The sequence below is a fragment of the Monodelphis domestica genome, chromosome 3 (genome assembly GCF_027887165.1).
Source record: "Monodelphis domestica isolate mMonDom1 chromosome 3, mMonDom1.pri, whole genome shotgun sequence".
In the NCBI taxonomy this organism is placed as follows: domain Eukaryota; kingdom Metazoa; phylum Chordata; class Mammalia; order Didelphimorphia; family Didelphidae; genus Monodelphis; species Monodelphis domestica.
In genome coordinates this window covers 480,823,919-480,842,927 of record NC_077229.1, presented here as the reverse complement: position 1 = coordinate 480,842,927, position 19,009 = coordinate 480,823,919, and the positions used below count along the sequence as shown (strand labels likewise).

Below are 19,009 nucleotides of genomic sequence, written 5' to 3'. Positions count from 1 at the left end.
GACTGTTAAATCTTCATGCACAAGTGTCTTTGTGCACAAAAACGCACAGTCAATCATCATCCTCGGTTACTGAGAGACTACGACAAGTTCCCAAATACTTTTTTTTACTCTTCTCATTATAACTTCATCCCAGTAACCATTTGTAATGTCTAAACAAGAAATATGTAGTAATGGAAGACATCTATGGGTACTTCATTCATCTAGGTGTAGTATTTAATTTTTCCTATATGTATTAAGCCCAAATCTTCTGAGTTCTTATGGATTACATTTAGGAGATTTGGAAGCATGAGTGGCTTAAGACAGTTGTAATACATTAGAAGCAAAAAATTATGCAAAGGAAACTGATTATATCATCAGAGATATAGAGGACCAGAAAATAATTTAGGTCAGTCAGGAAATAAGAACAAGAGATTACCTATAAATAGCCCACATATTGTATTGGTATGTTGCAATATAAAGATATAGAGGACTACCACACATTCTGATGACTGACAATGGCAGATTTATAGGAAAATAAGGTAAAAGTTGCTCAAGGAACAGCTATATGACTCAGTGACTAGAAAGCCAGGCCTAGCAATGGGAAGTCCTAGGTTAAAATCTAACCTCAGACACATCTTAGCTTTGTGAACCTGAGCAAGTCACTTAACCCAGTTGCCTAGCCCTTATACTTTTCTGCCTTGGAACAGACACAGACACTTAATACCAATTCTAAGACAGATGGTATGGGTTTTTTTTTAAAGAATTTGTCAGGCATGGATGAGGTATGATCTATGCCACTGGAGGGAATTAACTAAAAATTACAGTTCATTAGAATAAATAAAAAGTCAATTTAAAGAAAGCAAAATAATAAATATTGTTCTCACAAAGTAGTTGCACCACAGTACTAACTGAATGATATACAGCAAACCATTTTTACCTTCATTGCCAAATTTGAATCATCCTTCAACTCCATCACCCTTCTAAGATTATAGTAAAACTAAATAGTCAATCATCCAGAAAATCATGTCAATTCTATATGCAATAGCTTAGCTATAATGCAATTGTTTATGTTAGAATCATTTTTGTACTACAGAAATTATTTTCAACTATAATTATACCTGTTTTGCAGACATTGATGAATGCCAAGAATTACCAGGTCTCTACCAGGATGGAAATAGTATCAACACTTTTGGAAACTTTCAATGTGAATGCCCACAAGGCTACTACCTCAGTGAGGAATCTCGTATTTGTGAAGGTGGAGCCAATTTTAGCAAATAAACTAAAATGCTTAAAGAAAAATTAGGGGTTACTTCTAGAGAAAATATATACAAATTCTATGAGAGAAATCTTTTTATTTGGGCCCATCATACTTCTTTCCAAAATGTTTTTGTAAGTCCTCAAAATTATGTAGGCACTTAAAATATTTGCCCTGAAATGTTCATTGAAATTATTCATAGTGTATTTAAGATGTTAATGTTATTTCATTTATCTTCTATTTTCAGAGCATTTTGAAATACTTTCTATTAAAAAGAGGATGGAACATATCAATTCATAAAATGTGAAAGTCTAATGACAGAGAAGAGCTGGGTTGAAGTCTCTGACACATATTGGCTGTGTTGACCTTTGGAATGTCTTAACCTAGATAGCTGTCAGAGACTCTTAAGCAATTGCTGATCTGAATTGGTGGAGGACATTTCCTCATGACAAAGAAAAAATCTAGTCACCATGAATTCTGAGAGAGTTTAGCCTGATCCAGTGGCTCATTCCTCCACAATAAATGAACCAGGGTTTTTCTTGGGAGAGAATTATATAAATATATAAAAGGAATTTTTATGAAACAAAATTATAACTCAGTAGCTCCCATAATTTCAGGACCGTAGCATACATAGTTTGTGAAAAACAAAACCCCTTCATCTATAGACATTCTGTGTCTACTCTTTTCCCAAAACAGTAAACATGGGCAAACAATGGGAATGAACTAGTTTATAAACATTAGACTCAGGCTTATAACAAGCAATGATGTTTAGCAAAACAGGCATAATGGTGTCTTTCAATGAATGAGTTTCTTAGCCAAGGAGGGAGAGTCCACTACTAATCAGGCATTCTTCCACTCAGGCTGCTGCAGAGATAGCCTGTTTACCATTCTTAAATAATCTGTCTTGTTTTCTTGTCTGCATGGCCTTTGTCCACCATGCCAACTCCTGTGCCAGCATAGAAACTTGATGGTTTAGGTGATAGAGCACTGGAGTAGGAAGACCTGAGTTCAAATTCAACCTCAGACTCGAAATTCAAGTTATTTAACCTTTGATTGCCTTCATTATCTTAGTCATAAAATGTAGATAATAACAGTACCTACATTGCAGGGGTATTGTGAGGATCAAGTGAGATAATAATTATAAAGTGCTTAGCATAGTGCCTGGCACATAATAGATGTTATATAAATGCTTATTTTTCTTCCCTTCCCCTTCCTTAAACTTTCTTGGACTGCCAGATCTACCCCATTCCCCAAAGAGCTACGGAATTCTTCCTCCAAAGCTTATGATCTGGAATATATTAGAATAACAAAATTTCTGTGTGACCCTGGGCAAGTCACTTAACCCCCATTGCCTAGCCCTTACCACTCTTCTGCCTTGGAGCCAATACACAGTATTGACTCCAAGACGGAAGGTAAGGGTTTCAAAAAGAAAAAAAGAATAACAAAATTTTCCAAAAGTATGAAAATTCAGTAAATACAAAACTACATTGGTAACTTATTTTAATTATTGTTATATTTGATAATTATACCAGGTAAAGTGGAGAATGGGGCAGAAAAATTGCATGGCAAAGATTTGTTCTCCAAACTTTTTAAAATGATGTACCTAAGCTATAAAACATCTTTGAGCAATTTCCCCAATATGTGCACATATAATTTATATTCTATTTATACTTATTTATATGTACACATATAATTTTAATACATTTATATTATGTGTGCACACATAATATAAATATACTACTGCACGGATATATTTAAATTATAAAATTTACACAAAAGATGAAAATAGGAATTGAACTTGTTTGAGGAAGGAAACTCCATTTACCAATGTGATGTAGTACTTTGTAACTTTTAATTTTAGAGAATAGACTAAAGGTCTGAAAGGTTAAGTGAAATGTACACAACCAATACGTGCCAGAATCAGTACTTGACATCAAGTCTGACCTGGTCTTCAAAACTTACTTTCCATTCACTATGCAACACAGCCTTTCATCATTAAAAAACAAAAGGAAAAGAAAAAGAAAATTTTAAAGTATGAGATAAAGATGAAATAGTAGTTGATCTTATAGTAAAATAGGGAAACATTGGAGTTTATTGAGTAGCAGCAACATAATCAGTCTAGTGCTTTAAGACAATTACTTTGTGTGTGCTAAAAAAAGATTTCAAAGAAAATATGAGATAGGGAGATAAACTAGAAAGGCATTATAGTAGTACCAGGGAGAAGTGATGAGGACGTGAGATAGGGTGATACATTATGTATTTTTCTTTTCTTTTTTTTTTTAATTTTTACCTTCTGTTTTAGTATCAATTCTAGTTAACTGATGTTAAATGACTTGCCCAGGGTCATACTGCTAAAAGTGTCTGAGGTCAAATTTGAAACCAGGTTCTCCCAATTCTAGACCTGAAGCTCTATCCACTGTGATACCTAAGGGTCCCATTCTTCATTACATATTAAAGTTAAGCATGCTAGTTTAAGTAGAGAGAGAAAGGGAACAGATAAGAGGGCTGCTGAAGACATAGAATGGCAAGTTCTGGTGACTGGTTGGACATGTGAAATGAGGTACAGAGAATTGAATGTGACACCAAGTTGATGAACCTGGATGGCAGGGAGGATGATGGTGTCCTTGACAAAAATAGGGAAGTTTGGAAGAAAGCTAGATTTGAGAAAATAATTTAATTAGAGCTGAGATGCTAGTTAAAATCTATTCCCTACAGCTCATCTCATAAGACTCACTTTGTCCTACTAAAAATAAAAATAAAAGAAGGCTTTTGTCTGTTACTGCCCCAGAATATGGAGCTCCCTCTCCAAAGGAGAGTAGCTGAATGCCAAAGGGGACTTGAGGACAGGGAGTAGATGTTATACAGAGAGAAGACTTCTAATGGTATCCACGAAGCTGTTGCTTTATGTGTGCCCCAGTAGCAATTAAGTTTTAACTATTTTAAGGGGCTTACACAAGAAGTTTCACAAGAAATTGCACTGTAGTGTAAGTATGGATCATAAGACTAGGTATGATTTTGCTAGAAACAAGCCCCAGGAATGGCTGTCAGAGAAAATGAGATGTAACCCATTTTTCTATGTTCTAATTAGCAAATTACATACTCTTTGGAGTTAAGCCATGACCCCTTTCAAATCAGACCATCAGCTCTCCTTTAGAGGGACTTGTCATAGAGATCAGTTATAAAAAGTGTTTCCAAGTCAAATGCTTTGTTATCCTATTATGAATCTATTAAGATCCCTTTAAAATTTAATATTAATATGGGAGAGTGAACAGAGTACCACCTTTCAGATCAGAAAGATGTGGGTTTAAGCCCAGTGCCTCAGGTACCTCTCTAAAATTATAAACTAGAAAGTTTTCACATTAGGACCTCCTCTTTCCAAAGAAATTTTCACAATAAAAGTTCCTTATCTCAAATAAGCCAACTTATATTCTGTTAGGATATCTTCTCATTTTTCAATAATTATTATTCAACATTCTCTGCTTAATAATTATAATTCTTTTTCTAGATATTGATGAATATTTTCCATATCCTGGTGTCTGTGGGCCTGGGACCTGCTATAATGCCTTGGGAAATTACACTTGCATTTGTCCTCCTGAATATATGCAAATCAATGGTGGGCATAACTGTATGGGTATGTAAAATTCTGTATAAACATCATTAATTTTTATTTTTAAGGTTTAATCTCATTTCTTATGAACTATATAAAAAATCTGACAAATCTTTATTACTGATGAGAAATTTGGGAGACATCTCACACTTCTTGTATGTATAAAGTTTGAAAGTTCTTGCTACTATATTTTCTAAACTTGTCTTCACAGTTGCAAAGATTTCTGTAATGTTATATTTTCAACTACCAAAAGTATGTATTAAAAAATAATGTCAGTAAACTAGAGGTAGTAATATTTTAAAACTATGTTTATGTTTCATTCACAAGATAAGATTTTTACCTTAAATTGAAAGAATTTAGGATCCTAGAATATAGTCCCACCTTGCCATTTTATAAGAGATAAAGCCCAAAGAGTTAATTGTATTATCCCAGGTACCTGAAGTAGAATTTTATATTTAAATTCATATTTGTCAATGATTAGATTGACAAAATTAAAAAACAAATTACCATTCATTATTAGCATACTATTTAATAGACCCAAGAACCCTAACCTTAAGTGTATAGACTTAAGAATTCACTGTATGTGAGGAACTTCTGGAAAACTGGAAAGCAATCCAGCAGAAACTAAGTTTAGATCAACATTTTACACCTGTAAGATTAAAATTAATACCTAATAACTCCAAGTATTATATTTTTTAAGATTTATTAATAATCACTTGAATTAGAAAAAATAAAAGAACAAAAGCAAGCCTAAGTAAAGACAGGTGAGAAAAATTCTGCCTCTCACCTCGCCCCACCTCCACAAACCCTGATCAGGTGAAAAGAGAGCAAGAGGTGGGGCTACATCAAAATATATCCTCCCTATGTAAGTATATAGGTAAACATGTAAATAGGATGCTGGGATTTAGAGTTCTCGGGAACAGAGTCTAATTATACACATCATGTGCCATAAGAGGTACCAAATGAACATATGAACTAGATACAAAATATAAACAAATTAGAGGAGTAGTGAAGGACATGTTATTTATAACAATAGATTAAAGATTTTTTAACTGAAAAATGAACAAAGAGGATTATAGGACATGAAATGAACAATTTTGACTCTAAAATCTCTAAAGATTTAGCACAAATAAAATAATTGCAATTAAAATTAGAAGTAAAGCAGGCTAGTGTGGGGGAAATCTCTTGCAAATTCTTCTGATAAAGCTCTGATAGTCAAAATAAAACTGATTCAAAAGCTGTTCTACAAAATAAATGGTCAATCAGACCTCAAAAGAAAAAAATGCAAACTATCAACCAAACAAAAAAATATTCCAAATATCTGTCAGTAAGCAAACTGTACATTAGTTGGGCAAAGATGATAAATATGGAAAACAGAAACTGTTAGAAAGGATGTGGAAGGACAGGCACAGTTAGCAGAATTGTAAATTGATTCAACCATGCTATTAGTCAATTTGGAGTTCTCTTCAAATTCACTAATATGTGCTTACCCATCAACATTATTAAGCATATAATCCCAAAGAAATGAAACAAATAGGGAGAGGGCCCATATGCACCAAAATATTTACAGCAGCATTTTTTTCCTTGTGTTGGGGGAAAAAACCAAAACAAAACTGAAAACAGAGGAAGATACCCATAAATGGGAGAATGACTGAAAAAAAAACAGTATATGAATGTAGAGAAATATTACTGTATGGGGGTATGGATTCAGAGAAAATTGGTTAGTCATGTATAAACTTTTGCAGAATAAAATTAACAAAATCAAGAAAACAAATTATACTTTGATTACACTGTGTGTTATGCTCAACCACAGTTCTAAAAGACTAATGATGAATAATGCTTCCCAGCCCTTGACAGAGAGTTGCTGAACTAGCAGTACAAAATGGGACATTTTCAGACATAGTCAATGTGTAAATTTGTTCTGCTTAACTATTTTTGTTTCTTACCAGAAAAAGATAGACCAGTAGAACAGTTTTGGAACTGTGATCCTATACAAATGTTCACAGTTTCGTGCTTTTTGTTGTTGTTCTTTTACATGTAGAAATGGTCATAATTTTCAAATTTATTTTAATAAAAATAAATTATTAAACATTAGAAGATCCCCAAAAAGCTACTAGAGTTTAGAGCTACAATTATGTGAGCTTCAGCAATGGACAACTAATATATTAGTCATTTTACAACTGTTTGCTTTATTTATAGACATGAAAAAAAGCTTTTGCTACCGGAACTACAACAAAACCACAGGTGAAAATGAGTTGCCCTTTAATGTGGCCAAAAGGATGTGCTGTTGCACATACAATGTTGGCAAAGCTTGGAATAAACCTTGTGAGCCAAACCCAACTCCAGGAGCAGGTAAGAGTTCATTTTTATATATCTGTTAAAAGTTAGTCTTGAAACCTAAACGTGCTTTATAGACAACTGTGCACTGAAACCAGTGTAGTTTAAAATATAAGAGATAGTGTGATTTTGTGCTGAACGTAGAATCAAAGACACATTCAAGTACAGATTTGGACACTTACTGACTATATGACCCTGGGAAAGTCACTGATAAAAACTTCAGTTTCTTCACTGCACTATCATCCTTGTAGGTTTATTGTGAATAAATGCTTTTGTATCAGAGTGACATATAAATGTTTAAATACTTGTGCACATAAAACCAAGATAACCTAGTTACTATGGAAGAGTTCAAGCATTTAAAATGAGTGGACCATTTTGATTTATGACTGAAAAGCCAACTGTAATTCTATGTAAATCTATAGTATATGTCTAATAAAACTCGACAGTTGAAATATTATATTGTATTAAAAGTACTGTTCTATTCCATGTTTTTTGCATTTTTAAGTCTTGCCTGTAGAAATTAAATTTACCCATCAAAATGCATATGAATAATTTACTATTACCAAAAGAACTCTTTTCCTTGTAGCTCCTCCTTACAATACACATTAAATTTCACATTAAATTTTCCCCTACAAGGAATAGGGATCATTATGAAAACTATATTGAAAAGATCACAAGACCATAAATTTAGAACTGGGAAGAACCTTTAAACCTCATATCCTTCATTTTCTGTTGGAGGAAACTGAGGTCCGCAGAAGTTACAGGATCACCCCCCATAGTGTTAATATAGTGAGGATAATAGAATTAAACTTTTAAAATTAAAGTAGGTATAACAATAATGCCTATTCTTATAGGATCTGGATCATATGGTCAGTGTTTATTTTCATAACTTCTTATTCTGTGTGTTGTTGTTCCACTCTGTGACCCTATTTTGGGGGTTCCTTTTTGAAGATACTTAGTGGGTTTCCATTTCCTTCTCTAGTGTATTAAGGCCAACAGAGTTTAAGTGACTTGTTCAGAGACACACAGTTAGTGTATGAAGCCAGATTTGAGTTCAGGAAGATAAATCTTCCTGATTCTAGGCCTTGCATTCTATCTATTGAGCCACCTAGTTGCCTCCTCATTTTGTATGTGGGCAATTTTTAAAAAAGGAAAGCATTACATAAGGTTATGAATTGTTACATTTTAATTTAACATTACATTTAATGAGAATAGTGATAACCCATCATTGATACATTTCAGAAGATCAAATATTATATATGTGTACATAAATATAAATTATAGGGGTTAATAAAATTGATTTGCTAATATAAACTAAAACAATTCATAACAGTGAATATTCAGTTTACTCTTTGTTAAAAAAATGCTTCCCAACATGCTGACCTGAAGATCTGGAGACCCTAAAATCTCTTTTCTTTCCAATATGTATATTTCTTTTTACTAAAACATTACTAGTTCTCTTTAGAATGATAGTTGATATCCATTGTTAGGGGGAAGATGAGATGGCTCAGTGGATTGAGAGCCAGGTCTATAGACAGAATGTCTTATATATTTCCTAGCTGTGTGACCTCGGCAAGTCACTTAACCCCCACTGCCTAGACCTTACCACTCTTCTGCCTTAGAATCAATAGACAGTATTGTTTCTAAGACAAAAGCCAAGACAAGAACATCAACAACAAAATCAACTAGTAGTTAACATCTCTGGTAACAAGTATCAATGTATTAAAAAGAAAAGCGATATTTTAATCTCAACTTTCTGATCTTTAAGTGTTTAAGTTGTAAAGTTTAATGAATTAATTAATTGATGACTGTTTTGGTAATTAAGTAATAATCACAGTATATATATAGGAAAAGATAAGACTTGAATTAATATTATATTAAGCATTTAATATACATCAATTATTGTGCTGTGCTAGAAATAGAAATAGAAAAATTGGCACAGTCCTTGCTTTCAGGGAAATCATACTCTAATTAGAGAAGAACATGCTTAAACAAAATTCAGCTCCAGGATAAATGGAAAGGACTGGAAATCCTAAGGATACAACAAAGAGGCAATAGCAGGACTCAGAGGTCATTAGGTTTCATTTTGAAATGTACATTATAAAAGTTCTTTTTTTCCATAATGAAAAGTAGAAGTCTTAAAAAGAAATGACTGCATGTAATGTATTTCCTAATGTAATGTAATGTAATGTAATTCCTAAGTGAAGAGGCTATAAACTAACTTGCAGAAGATACTGCCAGAACAGTTGTTAAGAACACTGGGCCTTCTGGGTTAAGATGGCTGCAGTGTAGAAGCAGGACTTTTATCTCCTCACCACCAACCAATATATGATGCCACAAAAGGACAAAAAAAAACCACAACAAGTTACAGCAATGAAGGTACATGGGATTTGGGCATTCTCACACTATAAGGGGGTGAAATAACTCACACCAAATGCAAGTTGATCAACCCTCCCTCACCCCAGCTATGGTGCCACAATCAGAGCCAGTGCTCCAGAATCAGAGTATAGCAATATCTAGATTCTTGGCAGCTGATTAAAGACCAGGGACTTACAACCCTGAGAGCAACTAGACTTGAGACCCCAGGAGCCTGAAGAGTGTGGAGAGGGGCAGCACACAGTAGAAGCCAAGGAGACTCAAAAAGTAGTCTCAGGCAAAACTGCTCCATAGCTCCATGCACAGAGAGCCTGCCCTCCTCACTCAGACTTCTGGCAAGGAAGGGAAGGAAAACCCAGCATAGGGATGGCCATCAATGTCCAAGAAATACAATCTTCAACCACCAAAAAAACTGAAAGTCACTGACCCTGGTAATTTTTATGGAGAAAAATTCAAACTACAGAGGAGACAGCAGAGGATGACAAACAACTAAACCTTCTAAAAAATGGAAATTGGTCACAAGCTCTTGAAGAGTTCAAATCTGAAATTATGAGAAAGGTAGAAGAGATTTGGCATGAAAAGTGGGAAGTAGTTCAAAAAGAAAATGACAGTTTAAAAGACAGAAACACCGAATTGGAGAAAGAAGCCCAGAAATCAAATGAAATGATAAGCAAATTGGAGTCCAAAATTAAACCAAAAAGGAAAAAAAAAAGATTATAGTGGAAAACCAGTCTTTAAAGACCAGAATTGGGCAAGTAGAAGCCAATGATCTCGTAAGACAGCAAGAATTAATAAAACAAAGTCAAAAGAGTGACAAAATAGATGGAAATATGAAATGTCTCACTGAGAAAATTAATGACCTTGAAAAGAGATATAGAAGAGACAATTTCAGAAATAAACAGAAACATTGGCATCATACTTCAAGAAATTATCCAAGAAAACTGCCCTGATATTCTTCAATTAGAGGACAAAATAGACATTGAAAGAATCTATAGATGATCCTCAACATTAAATACTCAAAAGGCAACCCCCAGGAATATAATTGCCAAATTCAAGAGCTTCCAACCTAAGGGGAAAATTTTACAAGAAGCCAGAAAGAGACAATTCAGATATCAAGGAACACCAATCAGGATTACACAGACTCTGGCAGCCTCCACACTAAAGGACCACAGGGCTTGGAATTTGATATTCAAAAATGCAAAAGAATGTAGTCTTCAAAAAAGAATCACCTATCCATCAAAACTGACTATATACTTCCAGGGGAAAGTATGGGCATTCAACAAAATAGAAGATTTCCAAGTACTTGTAAAGAAAAGACCAGAACTAAGGAGAAAGTTTGACATCCAAACATAAAAAATGCAGAGAAACATGAAAAGATAAATAAGAGAGGAAAGAAATTTTTTTTTAATTTTCTTCTTTAAGGGCTTCAATAAGATCCAATTGTTTATATTCCTATATGGAAAAATGTTATTTGTAACTCTCAAAAATTGTATTCACTATTATGATAATTAGAAGACTTATTCATAGGTAGAGGTTGGGGTACTAAATGGTCTAAGATGATATGCAAAAAAAGAAAAGGTGGGGGAATAAGATGGCACCAAAATAAATTTGAAGGAATAAGAAAAAGAGGATCATATATACCGCACAAAAAGGCGCATGGGAAGAGGAGGGGAAGAATACTACTATAAGAAGGATAGGAAGACAGGGCTTGTAGGTAATACTTAAACCTTACTCTCAGTGCAATCAATTCTGAGAGGGAAGAGCATCTAGATCCCTTGGGGTATTGAATTCTATCTTATCCTACAGGGAAAGTGAGAAGGGAAAAACTAAGGGGAAGGGATGCGGAGTACAAAAAGGGAGAGAAAGAGAGGGGGAGGAAATTTAATATACCCTAAAAAAATAATAAGAGAACAAAAAGGGACAGGGTGGAGGAAAGGGAAGTAAAATAAGGGTAGGCATTAGGAGGACTGATTAAAAGCAAACCACTGGTTTAAAAGGAAATAGCAAAAGAAGGAAGGGCAGAACTAGGAGAGGATATCAAATTTGGTGAATACAGAGGTGGCAATCCTAACTCTGAATGTGAATGGGATGAACGCATCCATAAAATGAAAGGAAATTGTAGAGTGGATTAGAAATCTAAAACCTACCATATTTTGTCTACAAGAAACACACATGAGGAAGGTAGATACAAACAGAATGAGGGTCAAAACTGGAGTAAAATATATTGGGCTTCAAATGAGAAAAAGAAGGCAGAAGTTGCAATCATGATATCTGATAAATCCACAGTAAAAATAGATCTGATTAAAAGAGATAGGGAGGTAATTACATCCTGAGAAAAGGCAGTAAAGACAATGAGGAACTATCAGTAATCAACATGTATGTACCAAATGGTATAGTATCCAAATTTCTAAAGGAGAAATTAGTGGAGTTGAAGGAGGAAATAGATAGTAAAACTATACTAGTGGGAGACCTGAACTTTCCTCTATCATATCTAGATAAATCAAACCAAAAAATGAATAAGAAAGAGGTAAGAGATGTGAATGAAATCTTAGAAAAGTTAGAGTTAATAGATATGTGGAGAAAAATAAATAGGAACAAAAAAGAATACACTTTCTTTTTGGCAGCACATGGTACATTCACAAAGACTGACTATATACTAGGGCATAAAAACATGACAAATAAGTGCAAAATAGCAGAAATAATAAATGGAACCTCTTTAGATCATAATGCAATAAAATAATAATTAGTAAGTGTACATTGAGAGGCAAATCAAAAATTAATTGGAAATTAAATATGATTCTCCAAAACCAGTTAAAGAACAAATCATAGAAACAATAATTTCATTGAAGAGAATGACAATGATTAGACATTTTTCAAAATTTATGGAATGCAGCCAAAGGAGTTCTCAGGGTGAAATTTATATCCTTGAGTTCATGTATTAACAAATTAGGGAGGGCAGAGGTCAATGAATTGGGCATGCAAATTAAAAAACTTGAATGTAAAAAAATTTAAAATACCCAGATGAAAACTAAATTAGAAATCCTAAAAATTAAAGGAGAAATTAATAAAATTGAAAGTAAAAGAACTATTGAATTAATAAATAAGACTAGAAGCTGGTATTTTGAAAAAAACAAATAAAATAGACAAAGTACTGGTCAATCTAATAAAAAAAAGGAAAGAAGAAAACCAAATTGACAGTATCATAGATGAAAAAGGGGACCTTACCTCCAATGAAGAGGAAATTAAGGCCATTATTAAAAACTATTTTGCCCAATTATATATGTCAATAAATATGGCAATCTTGGTGATATGGATGAATATTTACAAAAATATAAATTGTCTAGATTAACAGAAGAAGAAATAGAATACTTAAATAATCCCATTATTAGAAAAATTAATTAATAAGCCATCAAAGAACTCCCTAAGAAAAAATCCCCAGGACCTGATGGATTCAAGTGAATTCTATCAAACATTCAAAGAATAACTAATCCCAATATTATGCAAACTATTTGACATAATAAGCAAAGAAGGAGTTCTACCAAATTCCTTTTATGACACAAATATGGTACTGATTCCAAAGCCAGGCAGGTCAAAAAGAGAGAAAAAAAACTATAGACCAATCTCCTTAATGAACATAGATGAAAAAATCTTAAAAAGAATACTAGCAAAAAGACTCCAACAAGTGATCAGGAGGGTTTATAACAGGAAGGCAAGGATGGTTCAATATTAGGAAAACCATCCACATAATTGACCACATCAACAAGCAACAAAAACCACATGATTATCTCAATAGATGTAGAAAAAACCTTTAACAAAATACAACATTCATTTCTATTGAAAACACTAGAAAGTATAGGAATAGAAGGACCTTTCCTAAAAATAATAAAAAATATATATCTAAAACCATCAGCAAGTATCATCTGCAATGGGCATAAACTAGAAGCCTTCCCAATAAGATCAGGAGTAAAAGAAGGATGCCCACTATCATCTCAATTAGTTAACATTGTACTAGAAACACTAGCAGTAGCAATTAGAGAAGAAAAAGAAATTGAAGGTATTTTGGCAATTTAGGCAATGAAGAGACCAAACTATCACTCTTTGCAGATGATATGATGGTCTGCTTAAAGAATCCTAGAGAATTCACCAAAAAGCTCGTTGAAACAAGCAACAACTTTAGCAAAGTTTCAGGATACAAAATAAGCCCACATAAGTCATCATCATTTCTATATATTTCCAACACATCTCAGCAGCAAGAATTAGAAAGAGAAATTCCATTTAAAATCGCCCTAGACAATATAAAATACTTAGGAATCTATTGCCAAGACAAATACAGGAACTATATGAACACAACTACAATACTCTTTCCACACAACTAAAACAAGATCTAAATAATTGGAAAAACATTAATTGCTCATGGGTAGGATGAATTAACATAATAAAAATGATAGTCCTACCCAAAATTATTTACTTACCCATCGAACTACCAAAAAAATTTTTCACTGAATTAGAAAAAAAATATAACAAATTTCATTTGGAAGAACAAAAGATCAGGGAAATCCAGGGAAATAATGAAAAAAAAATGTGAAGGAAGGTTGGCCCAACAGGACCAGATCTCAAACTATACTATAAAGCAGTGGTCATCAAAACAATATGGTAGTGGCTAAGAGACAGAAAGGAGGATCAGTGGAATAAACTTGGGATAAGTGATCTCAGCAAGACAGTCTATAACAAGCCCAACTATCCCAGCTTTTGGGACAAAAATCCACAATTTGATAAAAACTTCTCGGAAAATTGGAAAATAGTATAAGAAAGATTATGCTTCAATCAACATCTCACCCCCTACACCAAGATAAACTCAGAATGAGTGAATGACTTGAATATAAAGAAGGAAACTCTAAGTAAATTAGGTGAGCACAGAATAGTATACAGTATATAGATCTTTGGGACAGGAATGATTTTAAGACCAAGCAAGAGTTAGAAAAAATTACAAAATATAAAATAATTTTGATTACATTAAATTAAAAAGGTTTTTAACAAAAATAACCAATGCAACCAAAATTAGAAGAAGCAACAAATTGGGAAAAAATATAATAAAAAACTCTGACAAAGGTCTAATTACTCAAATATGTAAGGAGCTAAATCAATTGCACAAAAAAAAAAAAATCAAGCTATTCCCCAATTGATAATGGGCAAGAAACATGAATAGGAAATTTTCAGATAAAGAAATCAAAACTGTTAATAAGCACATGAAAAAGTGTCCTAAATCTCTTATAAACAGAGAAATGCAAATCAAAACAACTCTTAAGGTACCACCACACACCTAGCATATTAGCTACCATGATAGCAAAGGAAAGTAATAAATGTTGTAGGTGCTGTGGCAAAATTGGGACATTAATGCATTGCTGGTGAAGTTGTGAATTCATCCAACCATTCTGCATAGCAATTTGGAACTATGCCCAAAGGGCTTTAAAAGATCTAGCCATTCCACTGCTGTGTTTATACCCCAAAGTGATCATAGGGTGAAAAGACTTGTACAAAAATATTTATAACTGCGCTCTTTGTGGTAGCAAAAAATTGGAATATGAGGGGGTGTCCATCAGTTGGGGAATGGCTGAACAAATTGTTGTATATGTTGGGATGGAATACTGTTGTGCTCAAAGGAATAATGAACTGGAGGAATTCCATGTGAACTGGAACCACTTCCAGGAATTGATGCAGAGTGAAAGCAGATCCAGGAGAACATTGTACACAGAGACTGATACACTGTGGTTCAGTTGAATATGATGGACTTTTCTACTAGCAACAGTGCAGTGATCCAGGACAATTTGGAGGGATTTATGAGAAAGAATGCTATCCACATTCAGAGGAAGAACTGTGGGAGTAGAAACACTGAAGAAAAACAATAGCTTGATTACATGGGTCAATGGGGGTATGATTGGGGATGTAGACTCTAAATGATCACCCTAGTGCAATTATCAATAACATGGAAATAGGTCTTGATCAACAATATATGTAAACCCAGTGGAATTGGGCATTTGATATCGGGGGTATGGGAGTAGGAGAGGATGGAAAGAACATGAATTCTGTAATCATAGAAAAATATTCTAAATTCATTAAATACAGTTTTTTAATTTTAAAGAACTCTGGATTTTAATTCAGAAGGCAATGTCTCGGCAGCCTTCAGCAATTCATGTCACCTTTATGGACCTGATTTTACCTGTGTAAAAAAAACTAGATGATCTCTGAGTTCCATTACATTCTAAATTTTCTAGGGATTCAGGAGGCTTCAAAATCATGTGAACCGTTTAAAATATTTGTTCATAGTGTTCATTTAAGTTATTCAGAGTATCATTTTTTGCATCTTTATAGTACCTATATTTTCCCAGAAGGTCAATGCAGGTTGATATAATCTTGATTTAAGGGTCTGGACACATGATCTCATTAATATAATATTAGCTAACATTTATTAGGCACTGTGCTAAGTGCTTTAAAATTATCTCATTAGATCCTCACAACATCCATAAGATGTAGGTGCTATAATTATGTCCATTTTACAGATGAGGAAGCAAAGTTAAAGTTAAGTGATTTGTACAGGGTGGTCACACAGCTAGTAAGTATCTAAGGCTATCTTTGAACTCAGGTTTTCATATCTTCAGGATATATCTTCCAATGCAGAAAGCCTCCAAATGGCTTTCCCCAATTCTCAAGCAGTATGAGTTGTAAACAAGACCTCTACCTCTAAACTTCTTTCACTCCACTTCTCCCAGGCTCCAAGACCCTCTGTCTATCATATCATGCTGATCATATTTGGGGGGATAAAACACTCAGGTTATATTAAAAAGAAAGGAGCTTTCACAGGAATTCACAGGAATGACTACTGTTTTGGTGGTTATATTTTTCAAATAGCCATTTTCTTCAAAATGAATGAAAAAGTGTTGTCATTAGCAATATCTGATATTTTGTTTTATGTTAAGAACAGTTTCAGAACTTTGGAAAATGGAGAAAGAGTAAGAATTGTTTTACCTGAAAGGGTAGTTCATCTCTTACCTCCACAAACACAAATTAAAAGCTAATTAGCAAGAAAATATATATAGCCTGTGCCTTTATTAGTATGTGATTGAAAGACTTCTAATTGAAAGGAATATACATTATGACTATAGACCGTAACTATTGACAATATGAAAATATATTTTGAGTTTGAGTTAATTGTTAGAATTCTTTAACCAACATATTTGCTTTATTTTGATTTTAAAGTTGAATTTAAAGCCATATGTGGAAATATTCCTGGATTTACCTTTGATATTCATACAGGAAAAGCTGTGGGTGAGTTTTTCTGAAATAAGTTAATTTATACACAATACTTGTAGTACTTTGTTAAATATCACTATGGTGTTTTAAAGTAACAAAATTTGTAAGAAATCATGATTCTTATTATTATTTCTTGATCCTTTGCTAAGTCTCTTCAGATTCTGAGGAATTTGGAACCTGAATTTCTACAACCCAGAATGATTGCTGTTACTTAAAAGAATTACACATTTGCATATTTCTGAACAATTAAAACAATTTTAGCAATACATCTACACCATGATTTCCTTGCCATATTGTATAAAGAAATGAATGTCTGACAGTATAATGAATGTTGGGCAAATCTTATGATTCACTGATTTCCTGTGTATCATGCATTCAATAACTCACATCCAGAAAAAAATATAAAGATCATGTTAATACACAAGCTTGACATTTAAATATTTCTCAATTTATATTATTGTGTTCTTAAAACAGAACTAAGAAGGAAAAGCCACATTGTATTGTTAGATACTAAATCCAAAGAGGCTCTCAAAAGCCTAAAATTTTAAAAAAGAATAAAACTTAAAAAGATGTTTTCTCTCCTCTCTACTTTCAATCAAATCAGATATAGCTTATATACATATAAGTGACCTTAGAACATTTATCTTAACAAAATAATACTGGAATGCCTCTTCATAATTTTTGGTTGGATTTTTCAGCATCCTTTTCTACTCAGTGCAATTGAACCTTTAGAAAATATTAGAATTATTTCTTTCTGGAGTGATTTTTTTTTAACTTTTTTATTCCTCAGAGAAAATAATACTGATAATTTATCAAAGGAATGACAAAAGTTAAGCTAGTTTCTTTATGTAATTAAATGAGAATATATTGTTTAAAATGAGAATCAGTTCACTAGAGTAATAATAAAATGTCATGGTTTAGTTTAACAAATTTTCTCCTCAGTTATTGGGAGGAAAGAATCCAGATAGTTATTTAAATACTTTTTTATATACCACAAAAGTATTTAAAGTTTAAGTGATACAGAAATCCCTCTTTTCAAATAATACAAAGAATAGTGTAAATTATTACAAAGAAAATGAGTGAAGAACAAGGAAAACCGTGGTGTACTTAATTACATCTGTTCAATTTCAGACATTGATGAATGCAAGGAGATTCCAAGTATTTGTGCAAATGGTGTTTGTATTAACCAGATTGGCTCTTTTCACTGTGAATGTCCTACAGGATTCAGTTACAATGATCTACTCTTGGTCTGTGAAGGTAATTCAGAATGTAGTTTTATTATCATAATGTTAAGCTTCTTACAATAAGTTCTTTGGAGGGGTGTAGAGATCAAGTGATCTAATTTCTACTGGGATATCTCATTTTCTTTTTTTTAGCTTGTTTTTATTTTCAGTTCCAAAGTTTCATTTTCCTTCTGCTCTCTCACCTACTCATTGAAATTATAATAAATATGATAACTCATTGCATATGTGTATGTGTAAATATAATCAAATAAAACATTTCCTCAGTCATATTCTGAAAAAAGTAAGAAAAATAAAGAAAAGAAAAAATGTAATTTCAATATTTATTCTGAGATGATCAGTTCTCTTTCTGGAAGTGGTTAACATTTTACATCAGAGGCCTTTTGGAAATTTGATGTATCTCAGTATTGACTATAATTATCTTCACAATATTGCTTTTCTGTGTATATTATTTTCTTGGTTCTACTCATTTTAATTGCATCAACCCATATAAACCTTTCCAGGTTTTTCTGAAACTCATATTCATTATTACAGCATAACATTCCATAATTTATTTGACCATTCCTCAATTGGTGGATATCCCCATGAGTTTACATTTCTTTGTCATCACAAAATGAGTCTCTATATATTTTTGTACAGATGAAATGTCTTTTTTTTTCTTTGAGATCTTTGGGAATAAAACTAGTAGCAGTTTTCAGGTATAGTTCCAAATTGATCTTCAGAATTATTGGACCAGTTTACAACTCCACCAACAGTGCATTAATGCCACTATTATTCCAATATATACCCTACAGCATTTGATGGATGTGGGGGTGGTACCTCAAAGTTGTTGTAATTTATATTTCTCTAATTATGAAAGACCTAGAGGATTCTTTCATGTGATTATTTTTTTTTCTGAAAACTGTC

The 19,009-nt window shown here is 33.0% G+C and overlaps 1 protein-coding gene across 5 annotated transcripts in view; it reads left to right on the top strand.

The window, feature by feature from the left end:
* The window catches only part of LOC100010760 (fibrillin-2), a 170,558-nt gene that overhangs the window by 58,073 nt on the left and 93,476 nt on the right, over positions 1–19,009 (top strand). For all 5 annotated transcript variants that reach the window (XM_056824701.1, XM_056824700.1, XM_016431337.2 and 2 more), the window contains 5 exons: positions 1,109–1,234; positions 4,740–4,865; positions 7,041–7,193; positions 16,809–16,877; positions 17,994–18,119. In XM_056824701.1, coding sequence (XP_056680679.1) covers positions 1,109–1,234; positions 4,740–4,865; positions 7,041–7,193; positions 16,809–16,877; positions 17,994–18,119 — 600 coding nt within the window. The remainder of the gene's footprint in view (positions 1–1,108; positions 1,235–4,739; positions 4,866–7,040; positions 7,194–16,808; positions 16,878–17,993; positions 18,120–19,009) is intronic.